At 36.8% G+C, this 19,695-nt stretch overlaps 1 protein-coding gene across 1 annotated transcript in view; it reads left to right on the forward strand.

Moving 5' to 3' along the window:
• Positions 1 to 16,230: 16,230 nt before the first annotated feature.
• Positions 16,231 to 19,695, forward strand: part of GATD1 (glutamine amidotransferase class 1 domain containing 1) — a 54,329-nt gene continuing 50,864 nt past the window's right edge. Inside the window, exon 1 of the mRNA XM_053720218.1 lies at positions 16,231 to 16,516. Coding sequence (XP_053576193.1) covers positions 16,426 to 16,516 — 91 coding nt within the window. The 5' untranslated portion in view covers positions 16,231 to 16,425. The remainder of the gene's footprint in view (positions 16,517 to 19,695) is intronic.

The following is a 19,695-nucleotide window of genomic DNA, read 5'->3' on the forward strand; positions in this document are numbered from 1 at the left end:
TTTTGATGTGATACATCTAGTACAAGCCTGTACATAGAGGCGAATCTCCGGAGCCATTCCTGGCCACCAGTAAGCCCTACTTATCAGCTCTTGAGTTCTCTGGATCCCAGGGTGTCCAGAGAGAGGAGTATCATGATGTTCTCTAATGATGTATTGTCTTAAAGTAGTCGGAACATACAACTTATTTTGTTTGTAGTAGAGACCATCCGATCCTATACGTAGATCAGGTGGAAGTTCCTGTTCAGTTTGCAAGGCTTTTCTAAACTTGGAAGCTGTGGTGGTAATGCTTCCAATGTATGAGTCGTGTGGAATTATAGCCGAAGGGTTTTCGCTACAATCGGGTTTAGGGTCTCTACGGGATAAAGCATCTGCCTTACCATTACGAGAGGCTGGCCTATATACTATCTGGAATAGGAATCTACTGAAATAGAGACTCCACCTCACTTGTCTTGAGGAAAGAGTCTTATTCCTTTGTAAATATTCCAAACTATTATTGGTAGTTGAGTTCCTTCTAGTAGATGTCTCCAAGTCTCGAAAGCTCTTTTGATGGAGAGTAGTTCCTTTTCGCCTATGGGGTAGTTTCTTTCGGCAGGGGACATCATCTTGGAAAAGAAGGCTATTGGATGTAATGGATGCATTAGGCTTTTTCTCTGAGAAAGAACTGCTCCCAAAGCATAATCAGATGAGTCTACTTCGAGGAAGTATTGGAGATCAGGATTGGGGTGATGTAAAATGGGTGCTGATGTAAAAGAGGATTTCAAATATTCAAACGCTTCTGCTGCCTTTTCATTCCAAAGAAATCTGGAAGTGCAACCAGTAAGCGAGGTCAATGGTTTAGCTATACCAGAATACCCTTTAATGAATTTTCGGTAGTAATTACTAAACCCTAAAAACCGCTGTAGATCCTTGCGGCTTTGTGGGGTAGGCCAGCTCTTTACCGCTTCTACTTTGTCTTGTTGCATTTGAATGCCCACGGATGAGATATTGTATCCCAAGAAGGAGATCTTTTCAGCATGGAATATACATTTTTCGGCCTTGGCATATAATCGATGTATTTGAAGTCTGGATAGAACCCAGCTGACGTGTTTGATATGGTCTTGTAAATTCTGGGAATAAATGAGAATGTCGTCCAGATAGACCACTACACATATGTCAAGGAGATCCCTGAAAACATCATTGATGTAATGCTGAAAAGTTGCAGGAGCATTACATAATCCAAATGGCATAACCAGGTATTCGTATAGGCCATATCTCGTTCTAAACGCAGTTAACCATTCATCTCCCTCTCTTATGCGAATGAGGTTGTAGGCCCCCCTGAGGTCCAATTTGGTGAATATCTTAGCTTGATGGAGTCGCTCGATAAGTTCAGGAATTAAGGGGAGTGGATACCTGTTTTTAACGGTAACTTTATTGAGCTCTCTATAATCAATGATCGGACGTAGTGATTTATCTTTGTTTCTAACAAAGAACATACCAGCTGCCGCAGGAGACACGGACGGCCTGATGAACCCTTTTTTTAGGTTTTCGTCTAAATAGCCTTTTAAATGTGCTAATTCAGGTTGGCTTAGAGGGTAGAGATGACCATGTGGTATTACTGAACCAGGTTTCAGATCTATAGGGCAGTCATAGCTACGGTGTGGAGGTAGTGTTTCTGCCTCCCTCTTACTAAATACTTCTGTATATTGTGAATATACTTCAGGTATATCTGTAGTTTGTTCAGCTATGTGGATGGTATGTGATGAATGGTAACAATTTGTTTTACAATGAGAGGAGTTCAAAGTGACTTTTAGGGTTTTCCAATCTATGGAGGGTTCATGGAGGCGTATCCACTGAATACCTAGAACGATTGGAAAAAGAGGAGAAGGTAAAACATCAAATGACATGTATTCAAAATGGCAGTTTTGAGTGGTAACCATTAAAGGAACCGTGTGGTGTGTTATCGGACCGCTAGCTATGTATGTACCATCCACAACACGAATGGAGACAGGAGAGCTCTTTTTTTCAAGTGGTATTTTATTTGCCTTAACAACCTCTATGTCTATATAATTCCCATGTGCCCCAGTGTCGAGAATGGCCTCAGAAGATAGGCGTCTACGGTCCCACTGCAAAGAGAGAGAGATGAAACAATAATTAGGTTTGTTCTGCTGTGAGGTAGTACAATTGGTTAGCAGACATTTACTTTTCTTGTTTTTCAGAAGAATGGGGCAGTCCTTGACTGAATGTGCTGGACTAGCACAATAAAGACACAACGAGAGAGTTTTTCTTCTTTGCTTTTCCTCAGTAGACAGAGGTCCCCTCAAGAGCCCTATTTCCATTGGTTCCTGAGATGTCCCACCGCTACCTATGGGTACTGCGGAAGTGGGGGTCTTACGATAAGTAGGTTCTGGACCATGGCGTTCAGACTTCCTCTCCCTTAGGCGCCTGTCTATTTGCATAGATAATCTCATCAATGCTTCCAATGTGTCAGGTAGCTCCACTCTGGCAAGCTCATCTTTAACACTATCAGAGAGTCCCAGTCGGAATTGATTTTTCAAGGCTACCCTGTTCCATTGAGAGTCCGTTGAATACTGTTTGAACTCAGTAATATACTGTTCAACTGGTTTCGTACCCTGTTTGAGGGCTCTCATCTTTGTTTCTGCTGTAATCTGTGAATTTGTATCAAGGTATAGCTCATCCATGGCCTGAAGAAAGTCTGGGAGAGAGAATAGAATGGGGCTGTTAGATTCATAGTATGAGTCTGCCCATATCCTGGGTTCTCCGCGCAGATAGGAGATCATAGTCAAAACCTTTAAATGGTCGGTAGGATAAGTCTTTGGTTTGAGTGTGAAAGTGAGCAAACAGGCATTTTTGAACTGACGATAAGTTCTTCTGTCCCCAGAGAATAAATCAGGACTGGATATTTGTGGCTCAGGATGAGTGTCTTGTGATGGTGTTTTGTGTCCTATGGAATCTCTAATAACCTTTCTTAGAGTTTCATTTTCTATTTGTAAACTGTTCATAGCTTGACCTAATTGGTCCACCTTCTGTGACAGTTCATAAACCACCTGTGGTAAATCCACTGGATCCATCTTACTGGCTTAGTGATTCTGTAATGAATTAATTCACTGTATCAATTCAATCCTTTGTATGGATCACAACTGTGGATGATAGGTTTTGTATCACTTAGCTGTAAATTAACATATGGATAAATGTTAATTTTAGGGCACAAAGTGAGTTTATATGGAATTCACAAACTTGGATTAATATGTGAATAGGTGTAGAATCTCTGACTATGTTTATACTTGCAAATTAATAAAGTATAAATTTTCCACACTGGAAAGATAGCAATGAAGATTTTATGCTGGAATATAATTCTAAGTACAGCCAAAATGTTTAGGAAACCTCTGAGACCACACTACCTGCATATAGAGACTAGCAGGGAAATGTTCTGTAGCAGCAGAGCGTGTGAATCAGTGAGACAGGCTGAGACAGAACGGTAGAACAGCTGATATGAGGTCTGCTTGTAAGCTGAGCCGTCTGGGATAGTTGTGATGTCACTGCTTAGGAATGTCTTGCAGTGAGCAGCTCCGTGTTTGCTGAAACTTGCAATGCAGAGTGGCAGTTGAATTAGAGGTAAACAGCTTACCGGGAATTGTAAGTATCAATCTTGCAAATTGTGACAAGCAGGTCACGCTGTTGTAGTGTCAATAAATCACTTGATAAACTTCAGCAGTAGCGGAGCAGAAGTAGCAAGTTCTGCCTAGGCAGAAAGCAATCCAGTTTCCTTGTAGAAATTCAGGTTAACGATTTAGGAATAAACTTTCTAAGGTTTGAAATAGCTGGAGCACAAACCATGTGCAGGGAGCTCAGTTAGGTTAATTTCTTAATCACTAAGCACCTGGCTGGCCTCAAGAGTAACTTTAAATAGGGTAAGGGGTTGGCCTGAGTTTGTAAAGGTGGTATAGAGAGAATGCAGCTTTCTGTAAAGGTGGAACAGAATTCCTGACACTTTGTTATCCAAAGAGGTATATGTTCAGCCCTTAGAGGTATCTTATGGGCTCACCGCATAAGATAGTATATACAGATTCTTCCTCACTTCCAATGAAGTAGTTCGAAGATTAACCCGGGTTAAAGATGCTGTATCGAGTATGCTTCAGATAAAAGCTGCAATGTCACTTAAACAAGCGACGCGTTTCGCCCTCCCTTGGGCTTTATCAAGATGTTTGTGACATGCAGTTCAGACTCTTATGTAGGATGTATTCTTGTGTGATAGGTTTGCAGGTTAATTGATAAGTTACACCTTCTTTTCTCTTAAGGTGGTATGTGTTCCTTTAATCCATTGTATTCATCGTTACACCTTTGATATAATGCTTTCAAGGTGGAATTGTGTAATTGTGTCACCCATGATCTAAAGTCTTAGTTACCTTGGCATACAAATAATTAATTCTGGTGTAATAAATAAGTTTGAAAAGAGAGTGATCCCTCATATGATATAAGAATTTGCGGATCCTAGATGTATTGCTATACATATATTTGACATTCTTCCTATTCATATGATATCTATGTACATATTACTTGGTTATTTTCACACAAATATACTTAATATTCCACTGTTGGCATTAACAGAATATAAAGATAAAACATGTATACATACAGATAAAAAAGGAAACGATAAAATAAAATAAAATAGAATTAAATACGAATAAAAATAAAAATAAAAGTTAAATTGGGATATATGTATCAATCTTTACTCTGTGTAACATTAATATCATATGGTAAAGTGTACCTTCTAAAAAAGTGATAGAATATATTATTCATTAAGAATATATTAAAATAGTGCCAGATATAGTGTCTCTATTTTTTCTTACTCATACCATATAGTTTATATTTATGTACTAAACAATATAAAACTATAGTTCGTGTGAATGTGTATATAGTGTACTATTTGCAACTTAGCTCCTAGTCACGTGTTGGGCCATAGATACTATACATAAGTGTAAGTGCATATAAAGTGCAATAACAGTGTAATTATTCAAATAAAAACGGTGAAAGGTCTAGTTCCGAATTAAGACCTTTAGGAAATAAAGTATCAAACTTATATATTAATTCGGCCTCTTTTATTAAAAGTGTCTTTTCTGTGTTACCCCCTCTCCAATGTCCCCTAAATGTATTTCATAGAGATTTCCCTCTTGTTTTGCATTAGAGGAAACTGAAGCTGCGCCACTCTTGAAGTTTCGAAAGGAACGAAAATTATTCTGTTTGGTCCTTAACTTATTGGACCTATCCTGAGGAAGGGCGTGACCTTTTCCTCCAGTAATATCAGAAATGATCTCCTTCAGACCAGGCCCGAATAGGGTCTGTCCCTTGAAGGGGATGTTAAGAAGCTTAGACTTTGAAGTAACGTCTGCTGACCAGGACTTAAGCCATAGCGCTCTACGCGCCAAAATGGCAAAACCTGAATTTTTAGCCGTTAGCTTGGCTTATTGAAAAATGGCGTCAGAAATAAAGGAGTTAGCTAACTTAAGAGCTTTAATCCTGTCTAGAATATCGTCTAGCTGGGTCTCCACCTGTGGGGTCTCCACCTGTAGAGCCTCCTCAAGAGACTCAAACCAAAAAGCCGCTGCAGCAGTAACTGGGGCAATGCATGCAAGAGGCTGGAGAATAAAACCTTGATGTATAAAAATTTTCTTAAGGAGACCCTCCAATTTTTTATCCATAGGATCTAGGAAAGCACAACTGTCCTCGACTGGGATAGTTGTATGCTTAGCTAGGGTGGAGACTGCTCCCTCCACCTTAGGGACCGTCTGCCACGAGTCCCGTATGGCGGCATCTATGGGAAACATCTTTTTGAAAGCAGGAGGGGGAGAGAACGGCACACCTGGTCTATCCCATTCCTTAGTAATAATTTCCGAAAAACCTCTTAGGGACTGGAAAAACATCAGTGTAAACAGGTACTGCAAAGAATTTGTCCATTTTACACAATTTCTCTGGAACCACAATAGGGTCACAGCCATCCAGAGTCGCTAAAACCTCCCTAAACAATAAGCGGCAGTGTTCAAGCTTAAATTTAAACGCTGTCATTTCAGAATCATACTGAAGTAACGCCTTCCCGGAGTCTGAAAAGTCACCCACCGATAGAAGCTCACCTGCCTCGGCTTTTGAGCATTGTGAGGGTATATCGGACACAGGCATTAAAGCGTCAGAAAGCTCTGTATTAGTTCTAGCCCCAGAGCTGTCTCGCTTTCCTTGTAGCCCTGGCAGTATGGAGAATACCTCTGAGAGGGTAGCATTCATAACTGCCGCCATGTCCTGTAAGGTAAAAGAATTAGACGCGCTAGATGTACTTGGCGTCACTTGAGCGGGGGTTATAGGTTCTGACACATGGGGAGAGTTAGATGGCATAATCTCCCTCTTTTCTGTCAGAGAATCCCCTGGAGATAAATTTTTAAGCGCCATAATATGGTCTTTATAGTTTATAGAAATTTCAGTACATTTGGTACACATTATTATTTATTTATTTATTATCGGTTATTTGTAGAGCGCCAACAGATTCCGCAGCGCTAAGAGGGGGTTCCACCATGGCTTCCAAACATATTGAACAAGGAGTTTCCTCTATGTCAGACATGTTTAACAGAATAGTAATGAGACAAGCAAGCTTGGAAAACACTTTAATAAATGTGAAACAGTAATTAAACAAAAACTTTACTGTGCCTTTAAGAGAAAAAAAAAACTAGCACTTAAACTGCAAAACAGTGTAAAAATACAGTAAAGTCTTTGAAATTTTTACAGTGTGTGTAAGGGACTAAAGCAACATTGCACCCACTTGCAAATGGATGAGTAACCCCTTAGGCCCCAAACCGAATTGAAAAACGTTAAAAAACGTTAAAAGTCAATTGAGCACCTTGCCACAGCTCTGCTGAGGCTCCTACCTGCCCTTAAATACGATTTTGTGCAGAAATAACCCCTTTGAAATGGTCCTCAGATGCCAGAGGACTCCTCTAGGGAAGCTGGATGTCTCAGTCTGAATTAAAACTGCGCATTTAGAGCACTAAAATAGGCCCCTCCCACCATGTACTGGATATCAGAGGGGCCTTAAGAAAATACTCCTGGGAATATCTGACTAGCCATGTGGAAACTAGGCCCCAAATAAAACTTATCTCCCTCAGAGAAAAAACGTCCTATTTATGAAGTCATGTAAACTTTTTGTCACTAAGTAATATGAATATTAACATGAGTATTACCCTGTTTTGTAAGCATGATCCCAGTCGCTGTTAAATCACTGCATCAGGCTTACCTCAAATACACAGGCTCTGTCAGCATTTTCTAGAACTTATTAATATCTCTAGAAATAAAAATACTGAACATACCTCAAAGCAGGTAAACTGCAGGCCTTTCCCCCAACTGAAGTTTTCCCATATTCATCAGTTATGTGTGAGAACAGCAATGGACCTTAGTTACAAACCGCTAAGATCATCAAACCTCCAGGCAGAATTCTTCTTCTAATTTCTGCCTGAGAGTAAAACAGTACAATGCCGGTACCGTTTAAAAATAACAAACTTTTGATTGAAGGTAAAACTACACTAAGTCACCACATATCTCTTGAAACTTCCTTTCTTGTCGAGAGTTGCAAGAGAATGACTGGGGGTGGCAGTTAGGGGAGGAGCTATATAGACAGCTCTGCTGTGGGGTGTCCTCTTGCAACTTCCTGTTGGGAAGGAGAATATCCCACAAGTAATGGATGAACCCGTGGACTGGATACACCTTACAAGAGAAATTATATTTAATTTCTACCCCCAAAAAAGTAAAAGCATGTAGGCTCTACGTGCGGTAGAGCCTACATGCCCATTATATACTCATATTACATTTTCCTGCAGGCGCCACTTCCAGCCTCCAACCCATCCCTATACAGGCTTAATCGCATAGTTCAGCCTGTGCGAGTGAGGTGGTGCTAAGCCTAACGGTCCGGATACGCCATAACTCCAGTCACATGATGACGCTTGACGAGGCTCCTCCCTCTCAATGGCGCGAAAACTCATTGTGGATATAGTCGTTAAGATGAGAGGAGCTCATTTATTTGCGCAGTTAGTTTATTGACCAAGTTGGTGGCGTGGACTGAACTCTTTGAGATATTGTTTTTGTTTACTTAACAGCATATTAATTTTAGACGGAGAGACTGAGGGAGTGGAGTGGACTGAAGAATATTGTTTTGGTTACAGTAACAGCATATTAATTTTAGACAGAGAGACCGAGAGGCTGAGCAGCAGACTAGTTTTAATTACTAGTTGACCGTTGACGGCTGTCACGGCTGCTGTCTGCTGTAATTATACTAGTTAAAAGTATTTTAGTTTAGAATATTAGCAGATTGCAGAGTCTGAGTTGTTAAAAACAATTTTAAAGTTTTTTTTTTTTGTTGTTTTTTTGTTTTTTAAAGCAGTCAACTGCTGCAGATAGGCAGTATTTTAACTTTTTATTTTATCCCCACTGACTCCTATATTTAACTTTATATTATTATGATTTAGTTTACCCCTGACTGCTATATTTAACTGCTGCAGTGCAGGAAGGAAGCCTTTTTGTATACTCTTTGTTGTTGGATGGTGGGACTGGAGGGATAGCTGCTGAGAGGAGCTCCTTTATTTAGCTGGTTAACACAGTTATTTTAAAGTACACCTAAAAGTTATATATATATATTATAACAGCAAAACTACTTGCTTAAAAGTTATATAATTTATAACCGCAAAACTACTTGCCTAAAAGTTATATAATTTATAACCGCAAAACTACTTGCCTAAAAGTTATATAATTTATAACAGCAAAACTACTTACCTACTACAAGTTATATATTTTATAACAGCAAAACTACTGTGAACCCCCATATGAATAACCCACGAGCCGCCACTCGAATATGAGGAAAGTGATGTTTTGATTAATACCAATTATGATAACCGGGAAATCCCATCATGCCTAAATGATATAACTGAAGCACATAATGATGATCCATGCTCCCAGAAAGAACACAGTGTTTGTAAAATAAAAGAATTTACCGGTGAAGAAATGATGGTGAAAGATAGAAGAGAAAATTATGTCTGAATATCATTTATCAAAATTAGAATGGAAGATAATGAGGTACTGGTACAAGAAGAGGTACGTCACATTCAAAGTCAAAGGCGAAAGTTCAAATTTATGTTAACATAAGAGGAATGGAAGTGCATAAAACCAACAGGTAAACAGAGATGCTTAAGGAAGGGCTGGTCAGATCTTTTTTATAAAAAAAATGTAATGAACACAATAAGTCCTGTGTATCAACTTTCACACAAAATTGTGCAAAGAAATCAAATAGCCGTAAAATAAATGTGCCATCCTATATTGTTGTGGGAAAATGCAAATTCATATTAATATACAGGTGGCCCTCGTTTTACAACGGTTCAATTTACACCGTTTCAGAATAACAACCTTTTTTCCCAGTCATGTGACTGCTATTGAAAAGCATTGAGAAGCAGTGCATTTATTAAAATAGCCAGTAGGTGGAGCTGTCTGTTTGTGTCGCAGCAAAGCCAAGCAAGCTGAAATTAATCAGTTTAAACAGACCTGAGCTATCGAGCAGCTTTCAAAATAACAAGGTCTTCCTGTCTATAAGTACAAAGAATTATAGGAGCGCCAATAGAGGCTAAAGTAAACTACAGGTACCTTAATATATAGATTACATAAAACGATGTCACCAATTAGATGAATCCAATAAGTTTAAAAACAATATCCCCAAATTGGATGAATCGATAAAGTTCAAAAATATAACAGAAGAATGAGTAAAATATATCCTTTTTAATAACACACACTAGTTTTAAAGTATAAAATCACAGTTTATTAATACGACCTGATCAGATAACTATACTGATCACTACTTTATTTATAACATAGAGGTCACTTATAGCATAAGAAAACTACTATTCTGGTTTTTTACAGCCAATTGGAGCAACTCTGTATGAGCCTAAAAAGTGCATAAAGATGATGATTGAAATAAATAATATAAATGATGATTGAGATAAAATAATATCAATTCTTAAGTGGGTGTGCAATAGACACGCAAATTTGTGAGAAAAAAAGGAGAAAACAAATATATTCACTTGTGAAAAAAACAGGTTTCCGGAGACCTTTGGACCCAAGAATTATCTTCATCATCTGGCTGTTATTTGGATTAGTTATTCATTGGACTATGGACTTTGCTTTTTAATATTTTGTTGTTCTCCCACTAAATTGGGTTTTAATATTGTCAAAACTTTGTTTTACTATTTCCTTTTTTATTTTATTTTTTATGTCATTCCTAGATGCTGGCATATATTGTATTGTGATATTTATAGCATTTAGAAATTTGTTTAGGATACTTACAGCTTTTGATAGTTATAGCATTCAGAAATTTGTTTAGGAAGCTTCTGATATAACCAAACCTGGTTCTTAGATAAAACAGCTAAGGACAGCTCTGGTTATCCACCTGGTCTCTCAGATACATATGTAATTCACATTTTTGTGTTTGATTTTATTCACAGATCATACCGGTATTAGATCGTATTATATATATATTTTTTTTTGGTATATATATATATTTTTTATATTTTTTGGTATATATTTTTTTTTTTGTACACACATTTTTTGGTACACATTTTATGGTACATTATTTTTTTTTCACAAGTGAATATATTTGTTTTCTCCCTTTTTTCTCACAAATTTGCGTGTCTATTGCACACCCACTTAAGAATTGATATTATTTTATCTCAATCATCATTTATATTATTTTATTTCAATCATCATCTTTATGCACTTTTTAGGCTCATACAGAGTTGCTCCAATTGGCTGTAAAAAACCAGAATAGTAGTTTCTTATGCTATAAGTGACCTCTATGTTATAAATAAAGTAGTGATCAGTATAGTTATCTGATCAGGTCGTATTAATAAACTGTGATTTTATACTTTAAAACTAGTGTGTGTTATTAAAAAGGATATATTTTACTCATTCTTCTGTTATATTTTTGAACTTTATCGATTCATCCAATTTGGGGATATTGTTTTTAAACTTATTGGATTCATCTAATTGGTGACATCGTTTTATGTAATCTATATATTAAGGTACCTGTAGTTTACTTTAGCCTCTATTGGCGCTCCTATAATTCTTTGTACTGTTAAACTCCCCAGGACCTATTAGGGGGTCCTTTATAGTGCAGCAGGTAAACAGATCTAGGCGCTGTTCTGAACTCCATTTCTACGGATCTTCCTGTCTATAACTCAGTCCAGATTGGAATGCATAGAAAGAACTGTTTGCAGAAAAATGCAAGTGAAGTCTGTGTTGTGTGATTATTTTATCAGGTTTATAATGCTGTCTGGCAAATGTTTTTGTTTATTTAACTTAAGTTTAATTATATATTCTGTGTTGTGTGATTATTTTATTAGGTTTATAATGCTGTCTAGAATTTAAAGTCTTCATTTCAAAGCTTTTAAAATAATGTATTAGGTGTTACTTATGACAATTTTGAGAGGGGCCTGGAACCTATCTCCTTCACTTCCCATTGACTTACATTATAAACTGGGTTTCAATTTACAACGGTTTCGATTTACAACCATTCCTTCTGGAACCTAACCCCGGCGTAAACTGAGGGCTACCTGTACATTTAAAATTATGCAAAACCCAAGAAAAACTTAAGATATCTATGTAAATGTTAATTTGGAAGACTATCACACAGACTGAAGTTCAAAAGCGTCACACCAAAAAACCTCAAAGAGAAAAAATTGCACAAGAATGTTTAGCATCTGGTACTGCTAATTGGTACTATCAAAAAATATTTGAAATGGATCAAACGTCAAAAAGTGCAGAAAATGTACATGAATGCAAAAAAACTTAATGTGCTCCATAAAATAATGTCAGATTATAAAAAAAATTATATCTGTGATGATTTGCTTCAAGAAGTAAAATTGCTGCAGGAAGTATATTGTGAAATAGACTGTTCAAAAAATATGCCTGGCTACATTCAATATTTTTCATGCAACCCAAAGTAATAATGTTTACTCAAAAACACATAGAGGAATTTTTAGAATCAGACAAAGTTCTCTATTTAGATTTAACTGGGTCTCTCATTCAACCCATGCCAGGCCAAAAGAAGCCAATATATTATTATGCTTTTGTAATGGAAAATCCAATAAAAAGTAGGAAAGCAATACCTCTTGCAGAAATGCTTAGTAACGACCACCATACAACTGAAATCCAACATTTTCTTTGCTGCATACTAGATGCATTAAATTTGATAACAAGAAATCAAAATCCAAGTCCTTTTGAAGTTTATTTTTCATGGCCAATGATGAATGCAGTCCAGGGGGGTATTTAATTTTTAAAATATATATCATTACTTATTCTTCTCGAGAATTTATTAACAATACTGATCAAAATAAGCTGAAAAACTGTTCACTTCCACACATATGTACAGCTCATATAATGCACAACTTTGTTCAAAATCTGAAAGAAGTTAAGGCATCAAAAAATATTTCTCATTTGGTGCTTCATACTATGGCTTAACTGATCCAATGTCATTCTCTACAAACTGCAGACACAATCTTTAAGGATCTATGCTGTATTCTCAGTTCTCCATCAGCAAGTGACCTGGTTAGTATGTCTTCCTAAACAACTGCAAGAGCTCATTAGCAATGGTAAGAGTGATGTGTATGATGATTATGAAAAAAACAGATGAAAAGGGATTCATTTCTGGAAAACCCATTAGAGAAAAATCTCCATTTTACCAACATTTCCTCAAAATAAGTCAAAGTTTTACAGAAAAAGAAAAAACATTTCAAACTCAGAATATTAAAAATGATTATTTTAATCCTATTATAATATTCCTCATTCTGTGTCATTATCTAAGTGTGTTTCCTCTGTGGAGTTTTCTATTGTTTGGCACACAAATCTTAGACAAAAATGTAAATGATATCTCATAAGAAAACTGAAAAAAGATTTACTAACAACCTTGTTGATAACTGGATTGATAAAATAAAAAAGACACCTTACCAAAGAAAAGATACAGATGCCACCCAGGGGAATTTGTAAGAAAGCAATATGTGTCTATTATTGCTAGACTGCATGAAAAAGATATATATTGCCCCTTCAGGAAAAACAAAAGTAAGTAAGTCAAGAGAGGAAAGGGGGTGTCCATGAAAAATGGCAACAAAAGTGTTTAAACACCCCCAAAAAAAATACTTCAAAGTTACTAATCTACAGCTCAAAAAACTCCCCACAAATAAATAATATAACAGAAGACATTTCAGTTACTGTGATACAAAAAAAAGGCTTTTTAAAACAAAAAAAAAAGTCAGGATACAGTAGTAACAGATTCAGCAGAAGCAGTTGAGAAAAAAATACAGTACATATACCACCCTAAAAGTTATTTTATCCAACCCAAGAAATATCACATATTCAACTTTAGTTGAACGCTCCAATCTGGGGAGGATCTGCAAAATATAATAATGATACTATAACACTAACAAATACACGCTCTATTGACAATTTGCTCTTTATTTTTTATCTCATTTTCAAATTTTATCCAGACATTATGCAGCTGATCAAAATTGAAAACAATTTTTTGTGATCAATTCACAAAACTGCATCCTCTAATGGAAAACGGACAGTGGGATCTGGTAAAAGTTCTGTGGCTAGAAACATTCTGCAACTTTAAAACTGAAGTAGGTGCACACACTAGGAATATCTATGGAAGTGAATATGAAAACGTTGTACAGCATTTGAGAGAAATACAGGCGTCAAAGCAAACTTCTAAATGTTCAAATTTCCACTGCCCCCAGCCATTGGGGAGCACTTCATATATGGATATTTCACTGAGGTGATAACATTTTTAAATGACTTAAATATTTTTGTAAATTTAGATAAATTTAAAGTCAATTATTGAATTACGGGCATAAAGAGTAGCATAGCTTCAAAGATTTCACATTTAATGACCAGGTATTCCTATGACATCCAACTAAAAACTGTTTATTGACTTCACTTTTTTGTTTCTACTAGCTATGAGAAATCTGAGAGGTTTCTGCATTCTGCAGTGGATGGGGGCAGTGCATTTAGGGGGCTCTTGAGGGGTCCTATCCCCAAGTTAGGGTCCTAAGTTTGGTGTCATTTGATTACGTTTAGTCTGGGGTACACTTTGGTATTAGTCACTAAGTGATTCAAAGCCTAGATTTTATAGGTCAGATGTTTATATGATGTATGTGTTTGCCATTATCACCAGAGAGTGGATAGGGGGGCAGTGCATTTAGGGGGCTCTTGAGGGGTCCTATCCCCAAGTTAGTGTCCTAAGTTTGATTTCATTGGATTCTGCTCTTCCTGGGGTTTACTTTGATAATAGTCACTGACACAAAGCCTAGTTTTTATAGGGCAGATGTTTATATGATGTATGTAGTTGCATTATCACCTATGAGAGTGGACAAGAGTAGTGCATTCAGGGGGCTCTTGAGGTATCCTATCCCCAAGTAAGGGTCTTAACTTTGGTGTCATTGGATTCTGCTTAGTGTTGGATACACTTGGGTAGTAGTCACTAAGTGACACAAAGCCTAGTTTTTATATGTCAGTGGTTTATACGATGTATTCATTTGCCATTATCTCCTGAGAGTGGATGGGGGCAGTGCATTTAGGGGGCTCTTGAGGGTCATATACCCAAGTTAGGGTCCTAATTTTGATGTCATTGGATTTTGCTCTCTCTGGGGGTTACATGAATAAGTCACTAAGTGACACAAAAGCCTATTTTTTATAGGGCGGATGTTTATATGATGTGTGCATTTGCATTATAACCTATGAGAGTGGATAGGGGCAGTGCATTCAGTGGGCTCTTGAGGGGTCTTATCCCCAATTTAGATTTGTAACTTTGATAATTTGTTATGCTCAGTCAGGGGTATGGTTGGGTAGTTGTCATTAAGTGACACAAACCTTATTTTTCATTTCTTTCTTTGTTTTTATTTAACATGGAAATCCCGTAAGCTTTTGAATCATGAATAACGAAAAAGTGTCTAACTTCAGGTGGGTAAATCAGGTACATTTGTAATGGGACTATGCTTTACAGCTGTATCCTTATTCCCATAACCAATGACTTGCACACATTTTCTGTTCTTAGTTCCTTTCCTCCTCTTGTCATCCCCTTGAACCCCTCTAGCATGTAGGAGGAATATAGCAGTTTATCTAAATAGTTCTATTTTCTATACAAATTACCCCACCCCTCATCCTTTTTTTAATTTTACTTTAATGCTTTTACAGTGCAAGCACTACAATCACAGACCCTTATACATTTCATAGAACATGTATTTATGAATGAATAAAGCCTAACAGTTTATCAACCCACTGAAATTTACCAGTAAAAAGAAAACATTTTATCTTTTTGGGGGGGGGGGGGGTTTGGACTTTCATTGCTGGTGCAACAGCGAGGCAGGAGCATAAACATCTATCACTAACATAAATGACTAGCATACTTTGTTGCTTCTTATTAGTAACCCCCCCCCCCAAAAAAAAAAAGTTTACTAAGGCATTATTAGTTTCCATAAGCAAGATATTCTTTGCCAAATTTGTTAACCATGGCATACTTCTGAACTAAAAAAAATATCTGCAATGTTTCTATGCTTACAAATTAATACTTTGCTTTCCCATTGCTTTGCCCTTATGCATTTTATACTTAATTTATTCCCTAATAGCTGTTATCACACAGCTTAGGTTTTCTTTATTTTCCAATCTATAGACAAAAACAGTTTTTGTTTTACTTCACTTCATATTTTTGCATCTTCAAAATCTTACTTCCCACCCACTTTTTAAAGATTAAAATAATTTGTCTTCATAATTTTCCCATTTATTCCCTTTTAACCTAAAGTGCAGTTTTCTTTCTCCCAGAAATGCTTAATTTTCCTTCTTCGTTTTTCCACTTCTTTTAAATTAAAATTAAGTTTTTCTTCATTTCCCCACTTCTACTCTATTAGATTAAAATGAACTATTTTTTTTCTTTGTCTTCATACGTCTATTTACATTGTTATCCCGCTTCTTTAACTTGCTGTTTCAACTAGTTTCTACTTTACTGTACTACAGTAAAGTATTTCCCGCCAGTTCCACGTTAACAAAATATGAGCCCTCCACCCATTACTACGATCGTCAACTGTAACTGAACAACTAACGCGTAACGATTTGCGAAAGGACTATTTATACTTACTTTCGCTTTTACTCGGAAACCAATTAGCGCAAAACACGAGATTTCCCTAGCCAATCACAACAGACTAAGGGGCGTTCTGATACCTTGTAACAGCGCCGACTCGGCTCGCCTGTGCTAGTACGCAAGGTTTCATTTTTTTTTCAACAATCTTTATTAAAAATACAACGGGGCTGTAATCCCTGTGCATATGCATTTGAGAATTTCAGTTTTCACCGTATCTTTTATCAATGAAGAAACGAATGCCTACAGGACCGGGTGGTGCTCCAGACCGGCTCACTAAACCCAGCTGTCTGATTGTGCTTAGCGCGGCCGCTGGAGGTGACATTTTGGGGCGTGGGAGTCATGTGACTTAAAACTGCAGGTTGAGGACTGAGGGGAGAGTGTCATATGATTGGGAATTGAGTCATGTGATGTACAATTATTGTTTTGTTGGGTCACTTGGGTGGATGACTATATTTAATGAAATTATTTACAGTTAATATGTTTTTTAAAGGATCATGTGACTTATTGCATTGCCCAACTTTGTGTTGAACACGGGGTTACAAAAATGCAAATAAAGTTGAGTAAATTACTATTTAAATGAAACCATGTGGTTTTCACAAACGTGTTTAGTCCTGCAGACAGCTTATAATATAAAATACAAAGACTTGTTTAGTTTATATATACCAAGGGGGAGAGAATATGTTGGGGTTTGAATGTCCTGTCTTTTTAAAAATGTGAGAGATACGTTTTAATACTTGAACAGTCAAGCAAACTTAATATAAATAACTTCTGTTCCAGATAACTATGATGCATGAACAAATATGACAGAAATTATTTATACTACATTCATAAAAGCTAAAATAATATTTTCAGTAGTTTATTACTTTGGTTTGTGTAAAGTTTGCCAGGTTTTTTGGACACCCTCAGTGACAGAATATGCTAAACATTTGCAGTTATTCAAGGGACATAATAGAGAAAAATTTAAATGTGAATGACTTCAATCCTATTTTTATATGTATTATTTTTCTATAGGGAAAAATACTTCTAGTAAAAGTTATACTGTTAAAGGGGCATTCCAGTTTAATTTTTTATTTATTTATTACAGAAGTCACAAATTTATTTTTAATGAGATATATATTAAACAAATTAGTGAAACATAAAATATTGTTCACTTTACACAAAATGCCTTTTCCAAGTCCTCACTACAATTTTCAAAATGCCCCTCCATGAGTAACCTTATTTTCAGTCTTTTGTAGGCTGCTGCTGTTGTCCAATCATTTTTAGTATATAAATTAGATACTATTAGCACGAGTGTGCGCATCTTCATGCGTATTAGCAATTGTTTTTCTTCATTTCTCTAGTTATATAACAGGAAGTGGTAGGGAGGTGCCATGACCACATTCTGATATATTTCTGTAAAAGTATGGTGTGTTTTTTCCATAGTATTAATAATCATATATTTACATTTTCTGCAAATCCCTCAAAATGCATCCATGACAAATAATAGATTAGAAGATCTGACTCGGATCAACAAACACTCTCCAGCGTTATATAGCACTTGAGTGTTTGTTGATCTGAGTCAGATCTTCAAATCTATTATCAGCCATGGATGCAGTAGTGGAAATTACAGTTTCATGTAGGTTTGTCATGGGTAGCAGGGGGGAGACAGTGCTCTGGAGTCCCTGTTATTGTGCTTTTTTGAGGTGCTGTTGATTGCAGAGGAGGAGATGCAGCATAATGATTTTACTTACTGCTGCTTTTTGCATGTCTTCATAATAGCGATGAGCCATGAAGCTTAAACAAGTTTTAAACCATTTTTAGCACGCCCTCTTTTTAGTCTGCACAGCCTGGGCATACAGTATTAAATTAAGTTGAATGATTTAACTAAATATTTACATAAAATCTGTAATTAACCTCTTAAGGACATATGACGGAATTTTTCCGTCATAAAACAATTGAGCAAACTGAAAGTTGTGTCCTTAAAGGGTTAAAAAGCACTGGAATGTTCTTTAAGGCATGATGCACACACATGCTACGTGTATCCAATGCACCTGTATACAAACACCATTTCTGTTGCTATGGCCACTCTTTTCAATGTTCCTAATGTGTTCTAGGATTAGACACATAAACATTGTATGTTTTGCCTACACAGAATGGTGGTCACTAAACATAGTCCTAGTTTACATTGTTGTTGTAAACTCTAAACCAGTGTTACCATAAAACATCTCCATAGACTTAAATGAAGATACTGACATACAAATCCCTCAACTGCACTGCTCCCCCCTACATCTCAGAACTTGTCTCCAGATACTCTCCCTCCCGTCCCCTTCGCTCTGCTCACAATCTCCTACTCTCCTCCTATCTTGTTACTTCCTCACATTCCCGTGTACAGGACTTCTTCAGACTGGCCCCCATCTTGTGGAACTCTCTGCCTCGCTCCACAAGACTCTCCCCTAGTTTTAAAAGCTTCAAGTGCTCCCTAAAGACTGTACTGTTCAGGGATGCATACAACCTACACTAACCTTTCTTACCTCCATTGCTTTCCTCCTGAACCCCATAGAATGTAAGCCTATGAGCCCAGCTGTTTGCAGATCGCCTTCATAAGAGCTGACTATAACAGTGCAACTCTCGGCAGGGCCCTCTACCCATGTGATCCCTATAAATGTTATCTTGTATACTGACTGTTTATAGCGCTGCAGAATCTATTGGCACTCTACAAATACCTGGTGATAATAATATTTTTTACCACCAGTTTTACACAGTTTACAAGAGCAGTAAAAAATAGCCCACAGGCGTTTTTGGTATATGCAGGATCTACAACACTTGCGAAGGAAACAGCCATGTTTCCATGGGATTTTAACTAGCCAATTGGCGATCACTTGTGTTCTCACATATTGACTACAGACCACTTTTTCTAATACTCAGTGGATCTGTTAGCAAGCGTTGCCAGTATTTTGTAAGCATACTCCTTATATTATTCCACCCTAATTTAAATTAAAGTGATTGTAAAGTTTTATGAATAAGTGCCCGGTATCTTAAAATACTCTTAAAAACAGGGGCACTATAATTCATTAAACTTTACAATGATGCTTCTTTTTTTTTAAATACTTACCTTTGATTTATGGAAAGCACACTGGCAATCCTCCACCCGCATCTCCTGCTGTAGTTAACACATCAATGACGAATCTGGCTTCCTCCAATCGTTGCATACCCCACGAGCTGGAAGCCAAAGGGGGCACACAACGATTGGAGGAAGCCAGATTCATAATCAATCATCTGCTAACTACTAAGTATAATACTGTACATTTTATTTTAATTTCTATACATGTTTTGGTTTTATTACTAAAATTACTGTGTCAAATGTTTGACCTTATTTAAGTCTGTATAAATGATTTCATTAGTATTTCCTCTTTTTATAAATCTTTGTTTAAATGTTTTTACTTCTGTTAGAAATTGCCTGTGTGAAGAATAAATATGCTTTATCTAGACAAACTCTCCCACATCTGTGTACATAA

Source organism: Bombina bombina, chromosome 7 (assembly GCF_027579735.1).
Source record: "Bombina bombina isolate aBomBom1 chromosome 7, aBomBom1.pri, whole genome shotgun sequence".
Classification (NCBI taxonomy): domain Eukaryota; kingdom Metazoa; phylum Chordata; class Amphibia; order Anura; family Bombinatoridae; genus Bombina; species Bombina bombina.